The sequence below is a fragment of the Neltuma alba genome, unplaced genomic scaffold, assembly GCF_004799145.2.
Source record: "Neltuma alba isolate B1F8T4 unplaced genomic scaffold, ASM479914v2 tig00010128_pilon, whole genome shotgun sequence".
NCBI lineage: Eukaryota > Viridiplantae > Streptophyta > Magnoliopsida > Fabales > Fabaceae > Neltuma > Neltuma alba.
This window is the reverse complement of record NW_021635079.1, coordinates 392,909-400,379: the sequence shown is the minus strand read 5'-3', so window position 1 is coordinate 400,379 and position 7,471 is coordinate 392,909. Positions and strand designations below refer to the sequence as shown.

Sequence of the window (7,471 nt, the reverse complement as noted above, 5' to 3'; positions counted from 1 at the left end):
TGACATATTATTTAATTATGATACTCTACATTTAATGCAATATATTCAAATTTAAACTTAATTATTAATTTCTTCATTTAAGTCTCTAGTTGAATCTCATTTATTTATATTGTTTCTCATTTAATTCAATATATTCAAATTTTAATTAATATGTTATTCAAATCTCATTAATTGAATATATTCGAATCCAATAATGTCATACCCGACCCATTTTCAAACAAATCGGGTATTATAAGTTTTCAAAAATATAATTGATGATAAGTAAACCATGTTAATAAATTAAATAGCAACCATAATAAATAGCCACGGGAGTTTGTCGACAAAAGGGTTTTTTTTTTCTTTTCAAATTTTAAATTCTTTTTTTTGCCAGGTTTCAAATTTTAAATGTCAACTTTTTTTGGGTCAAATGTTAGATCCACCCCAAAAAAACTCACTAAATTATATTTACAAAATCAATTAGTAAAAATGCAGTTATAAAATTAGGAATATACTACTCCTCCGGTCCTTAATATAGGACCCAATTCTTGAGTTGGTTTTGGTCCTAAATATAAGACCCATTTCTTATATTTATCAATTTTCTCTAAATTACCCCTATAGATACTCCCTCAACCATAATCAAATAGAAGAAGGAGAATGGGTATTAAAAAAGATGATTATGGTGTTTTAGGAAAAATGTGTCACTTTTCTTATAATTAACTAACTTACCAAACTTCCTTAATCTAATCAAATTAGTTAAATGAGTCTTATATTAAGGATCGGAGGAGTATTTACTAAATTGTGAATAAGCATTTACATATATATATGTGTGTGTCCGCGCGCGCATAGAAATTGAGATTGTAACATTAACACAACAAAATAAAAACAAAAGCCAAGCCGAGCTACCCCTTATCAATTGCCGCCTCATAATTATAAGATGGAGATTGATCAAGGTACAAAAAATTCTAGTTAACATATGAAAAAGTCTAGCAAAGTAATCAGCAAATTCTAAGATGTTTCGTGCTCCCTGTGAATAATATACACACTCTAGCTTTAATGAACGAGTAACCTAATCTCCTTAGTGATATCTTTAAACGGATAAGAAGAATCACATCCTCTAGCAACAAGATTTACAACCTCGATACAATCAATCAAAATATGACTACCTCTCGTCCTTAATATAAGAACTTTTAATATAAGAGTTTATTTGACTTTTATTTTAGTTCTAAATATAAGATCCTAATTCATTCTATCTCTCATATTTATCTTTTTTTTTCCTGAGATAATCCTCATAATAATGATAGTTTTAATCAATATACTTGATTAGCAAAGATACTTTATAAAAGACAACACATATTTATTATAATTATCTAATTTAATTAATTTTTTTAATTTATTTAAATTAATCAGTTAGTTCTTATATTAAAGACCTGAGTTAATAATATTCTTCATTTCTCTTGATCGACCAGCAAGTAAGTCGTTCATGATTGCCAAAAGTTTCGTAATGCCTAGGGAAACGTTAACGAGTTTTCTACTAAACCCAACGATCCATCTAGCGCGAGAGCCACAAACGGAAACCGCTGTCACCTGCCTCTGTTCTGTATCACGGATCCATCTATTGCCAAAGTGAACTGCACCTCTTGCGGTCGTTGATTACGCTGTTCTTGACCACCGGCCACTTGAAACAAATAACAATTTGCAACGCAAATCTTGGTCAAGGTAAGCACTAAGCAGGAAATAAACTGTCATGTGCCTTCCAAGGACTCAGCGTCTCAGTATTATCATCAAACAGTGCAGTACATACTCCTCTGGTCTTATTTATAAAGCAGAGAGAACAGATTTTTTTGGTCCTATTTATAGAGCATTGAGAGAAATTTTTTGTATTAATATACAATTTTATTCTCAATTTATTATTGTATTGACTTTGTTTATATGAGATATAATGTATATTAAATAGAGATAAAATTAGAAAATTGCCGAATTTTAAATGAAAGTTAATAAAATTTAAGGGTTTTTTTTATCTATGTAAAATATATTAAAAGTGACTTATAAATAGGACTAGAAAAATACGCTTGAAAACCCAAATGCCCCAACAAATAAGTAACCGTGCAATAACGGAAAACAATGTAAATATGACCCACATAAAGCCCTGTAGGCAGTGACACATGGCTCTTACTCACAACATAAAATCACACTCAATTTGAAGGTTACCAAAATTAAATGGCCTATAATACGAAAAGAGAAATTTCATAAACACATAAAAAAAATCCACACTAATTTCAAAATTTTAAATTGTTTGATTGCACCAACCAAAAACAAAACTTCAAGTAACAAACATAACACACTCAGAATCTGAGATCACACAATCCCAAATAAAAATTTAATTTAAATCACTTGTAGTCAGTAACACCCTCAAAGATTTAAAATTAAGTATCATTCCTACTATTTAAAATACGGAGGTGAAGAAACCTTAAAATATATTCAGTGGAAAATTAAAAGTAACAATTTAGCAGCCCCGTTTTTACCGCAATCCCCACAGATTTAGAGAAAAAAAACTAAATAAAAAGATTCTAAAAAAAGAGAATTGTAATGAGGTCCTGAGTAAATAATATAATTACTAGAAAATTTTAATGGTAGCAGAGCATTTTGTAATAACAAATTTCAAAGTACTAAATACACCTACTCATTTATTATTAGGATCTACTAATGATTATTTTTTTTAGATCTCATTATAATTCTCCCTTCTACGTAACGAATGGGCAGTTAACAAACTGAAATTATAATATTTATTTAATTGGGAAAGAATGTGTAAATTATTTAAGAACAATACAAAAAATGCTCCATTTATCTCCCTCCTCATTATACCACATGCCGCACTATTAATAGATAATAAATTTATAATTTATAATTTAGAGCTGGTAATAAAGATTGGGCTCCCACAAAAAAAAAAAGGGTTAGCAAAATGATAACCCGTCAAGGTGTAGGTTGGCCCGTATCCACAACGTTAGCCCGTTTTACCAACTCTAATTCATTTCAAGTTTCTACTAAAATGCAATCATGTGGACTTACTCACACTCCGTGATTTCAATTTTCATCCTATTGTTGTTAAATTCCTCCCCTCACTACTTTTCTTCTGCTCCCTCTGTTTTTATAATAAATTTTAAAATTTTATTATTGATGATATTTCATAATATTAATTTCTCAAATATTATATTATACGTACTCTAACCCTTTATTTTTATTATGCATTAGTAATATTGAATAATGTATAATTTTTCTGGTAAAAATGTATAATTTATTTGTTTTTATTATGTTTAATTTAAAAAATCTACCTTTTTTATCTTGAAAAATAAAATTTTTAATAAATTATTTTTAAAATATAATAACATGAAAATATATCTTTATCAAATAATTTGATTTAAATGATTTGATTATATTAATTTGAATATGAATTTTTTTCATTGTGATATTTAAACATGATATAGTTTTTGAGTAAAGACATCATATATTTTGATATAAGGATAATAGCATATTAGTTATTTAAATATTTATTTATTTTCTTCTTCTCTGTCTCCTCAGCCATCTAAACAAGAGGATGATAATATTTTTTCCTAATTTTTTAATTTTTTTTCAAATTTTTTTTCCTATCCAAACACAGGTATGTGTTGTTCATCATTAAATATTTATTGGAAATATATTAAAAATAAAAAAATATTAAAATATATCTATATCCATACATGTACATCTACATGTGTGATTATTTATATTAAAATGTATTTACATTTATTTTTAAAAAATATTATTTTTTCCCAAAAAATAAAGAAGATCGTGGAAGATAACAGGGAGCAATTAGAAGTTGACCAGAAATCTATAACTATTAGGTGGCAAGGTATGATTGGTCACTTTTACGTGGACAGACCCATCGTACGCACATGAAATTGAGTTTGGAACAAACGCGGTCGTTTATAAATATAAATATCGAAGGCAAAGAAAAATCCTGTGCCGCCGGCTTGTTCAACTCCGTTTCAGATCTATCGCTCAACTCGTACCCGTCGATCTCAGGTCTTTTTCCGTCGTCTTCTTTTGATTTCTTCCGATTATTTTTCTTCTACTTCTTCGATTTTTGATTCGAATCACAGATCTTCCTTGTTTGATTACTGTATTAGGGTTTCGCAATTGAAGATTTATATCGTCGATTCCTTTTGTTAGGTGCGGTTGTTCTTGGTTCTGAATCTGATCTGTTGATTAATTGAATCCCTTTCTGGGATTTCATTGATTCCGTGTTTAGCCGAAGTTAGTTTAACAGAGAACTAGACTGTGTTGCGTCGTCATAGCGCTGTTTGCTTTTATTGGATTTTGTTGTTTTCCGTAGAATTTCGTTAGATCCAATTAGAATTTCCACTTGGCTTCAATATTTACAAAATTCTTCTTGCGGATCCAGTTTTTATTTCCTTTTATATGGTATTTTTTTGGTTCATATTTCTAGTGGTTATGAACTCTTGTTTGGATTCGTTTTTGTTGGATAAGACTTGTTTAGGATTAAATTGTCACCAAATTTCAATACCATATGGAGGGCTTTTGAGATTCACCAAGATGAGAATGTCATATTGGATCTAATGGGAAAAATGGGCTTGTTTGTATTGTTGGGAATCGAAACTCGAGAGAGAATAAGATATCTGCAGATGTCTTGTTTACGTTTTGATGATCCTCATGTTGATATTTTCCTGTCATCTTAATATTTAAGATGAAGCAACGTCCTGTTTATTGAGGGTTTCATCAGATCATCAATTCAAGAAATCTAAACGTGAGGGAAAGATGTTGGTGTAGTTTAAAATTAATAGCACCTCTCTGTTGCTTCATTGTGGGCTCTAGTTATTCCTTGCACTTAGATTGCAAACGTTTCTCAATTTTTATTTCATGAGGATGTAGTGAAACAGAGCATGGTGTGTGCTTTGTGCTTGAATATTTTGAAGGCTTAGTGCACGTATTCTTTGGATTGGCTTGCTAAATCTCTGTATATCTGTTTCAGAAAATGGCTTTAGGTGGAACAGCTCCCCCCAGAGGAAGCGCCGCTGCCACTGCAAGTATGCGCAGGAGGAGAACTACTGGTGGAGGAGCTTCGGGAGGGGCAGCTGGAACTATGCTTCAATTTTACACAGATGATGCACCAGGACTTAAGATTTCCCCAAATGTGGTTCTTGTAATGAGCATTGGCTTCATAGCTTTTGTTGCCATCCTTCATGTGATGGGTAAACTGTATTTTGTGCGCAGAGAGGCTTGAGGCTTAGCAGAGCAGAGTATTTAAAGTTTATGTATTCTTAATTTTTCATTTTAGATACAAAATATTTTATGTTAAATGATAAAAGTTGGATTTTTAGGCTTGGATCTTTCCTTTCTTTTCCTAATCATGTTTTTTGTTGTTGGGCAATGTATTTCTTTTCTCGTATTCTTTGTTTTTAATCTTTATAGCTTTGGTTGATAGGAGAATTCGATGCCAGTTGGAAATCATATTTCAGTGAAATGTTGTGTTTCTACAATAAGAAGCTTGCATGTAGCTTTAGCTGCAATATATTGCTATTCATAAAGATTTGACTGGAAGATCAAGTTCTGAAGCTTATATTTTCTTTGTTGTGCATTATATTGCCTTATCATGATTAAGCCTTTCCAGTTCTGAAGCTTCGTTCTTCCCTGCGCTTGATCTAACAAATGTAGAATTAGAATGGAAGGTCCAAAAAGTATAGCGAGCCTTTTGGCTATAAGAAGGTGATATTAGATTCAGGGTGGTTTGGAATCCCCCCTCAAGTTTCAATCCCATGAGAGAAAAAGGCGTATAAACAATAAGGATTTTGCTGCTATGTTCACCATAGTGTTATGCTTACTTGAATTGTTTAGTGATTGCCGTAGGAAATTCAAGGCACTACAAAGAAAGAAAGATGTTTTTCATTTGGGCTATCTAAATAACTAATAAATTTATATAATTCAAATTTATTTATTTTATAAGGCAACGTATTGTTCCAAGTCATTGACATTGATATGATTACTCTCATCATACTCTATGCAGACACGGCGCTATAATCTAGCAATCAGCAACCGTAATTATCAATCAATGTATCCATAAAAAATTAGGGAAAATTGTTTACTGGATAGTGTAAATCTCAAATTTCACGGAAAATCTTAATGCTGATTCGAGTTATTTTTCAATAATTTGTATTTTTTTTAATGAAAAATATTGATAATATTCTTGTCCTAAACCTTTTTTTCCCCCTTGTGGCATCGGGCCTTGAACTGCTTATTGATTTGGAGTCTCAAATGGATTCATAGATGGTGAATGGTCAATGCATCATATCAGATTCTAGTGCCGCCCGACTGCTTAATTTGTGTTTGAATCGGCTTAACAAAGTTTGTGTGTTTTTTTGGGGTACAAAGCTTAACAGAGTTTCGTGTTTAGGGTTTTGCTTTCAAAAGAAAAAGGTTACGTGTTAAGGTTTTGGGGTCTTCATTTGGTTGTGACGATTCCCGCTACTTAAACTGAGCTATTGGGGGGGGGGGGGGGAATCTGGTTTCATACTTTTTTAATCATTAGAGGGAAAAGAAATACAAACAACAGTTCATACCAATATCTGAAGCAACCTAACGGAGACCAGAATCAAGAAGAAACTACAAAGCATTAAAGCACTAAATCGAAGCCAAAACCCAATGTAGAGGAGGGGGAGGGGCTGGACTTTTGTCTATCCTCATTAAAAGAAGCAGCAAAGACCATGGCTGACATGCTCAATCAATCCAGCCCACCTTTCCCGATGCCAGTACTTCACAACCAATTGCATATTCAAGAAATCTTTTTATTGTCTAATGGAAGAAGCAAACCAAAAGTCAAGAAACTAATGGGACTAAGGGGATGTTTGGCAACCTCCAAACCATGGTTTCAGAAGCATTTTTTCGCAAAACGAGACAAATTTCTCTACATATTTACTTCGTAAACTGTAAAAGCACTTCTGAAACCATGGTTTGGTTTCTATCCAAACACCCCTTAAGTCTAACGGATGTCACTAGTTCTTCATAATATGACAAACTATAGTTCGAATTCTCACTATGTGTGGTATCCATATTTAGTGTTTAATAGTCTCTGGAACATAATTGCCTTCAGTGGAAAGTTATCTATACTTAGCAAAAATAATCGGAAGTCAAGAAAAACTTTTAGAGCAATAATGATCATAACAAAGTTAAGCCAGCCAATGCCACAAGCAAAACTAAACCACAAGAAGTGGTAAACATAGAAGCAACATGAGGCACATAGAGCAAAATGCTATCGATGAGGGTTGGATCTAGAAGAAAGAGCGAATTCCTCATAATATGACGAATTAAAGTTTGAATTTCGCTGGAAGAGGTATTCACATTTATTGCTTGATAGTGTTTTGAATAAAATTATCTCTAATAGAGAATATCTATGTATAGCAACAAAAAAAAAAAAAAGAAGCCCACATGGCAAATGCCCAGC

The 7,471-nt window shown here is 31.8% G+C and overlaps 1 protein-coding gene across 1 annotated transcript; it reads left to right on the top strand.

Moving 5' to 3' along the window:
* The first annotated feature begins 3,960 nt into the window (after positions 1-3,960).
* On the top strand, positions 3,961-5,507 carry LOC114754323 (protein transport protein Sec61 subunit beta-like). The gene is made up of 2 exons (XM_028943099.1): positions 3,961-4,038; positions 5,006-5,507. Exon 2 carries the CDS (start codon positions 5,009-5,011, stop codon positions 5,255-5,257), a length of 249 nt encoding a protein of 82 aa, XP_028798932.1. The 5' UTR covers positions 3,961-4,038; positions 5,006-5,008; the 3' UTR covers positions 5,258-5,507.
* The last annotated feature ends 1,964 nt before the right edge of the window (positions 5,508-7,471 follow it).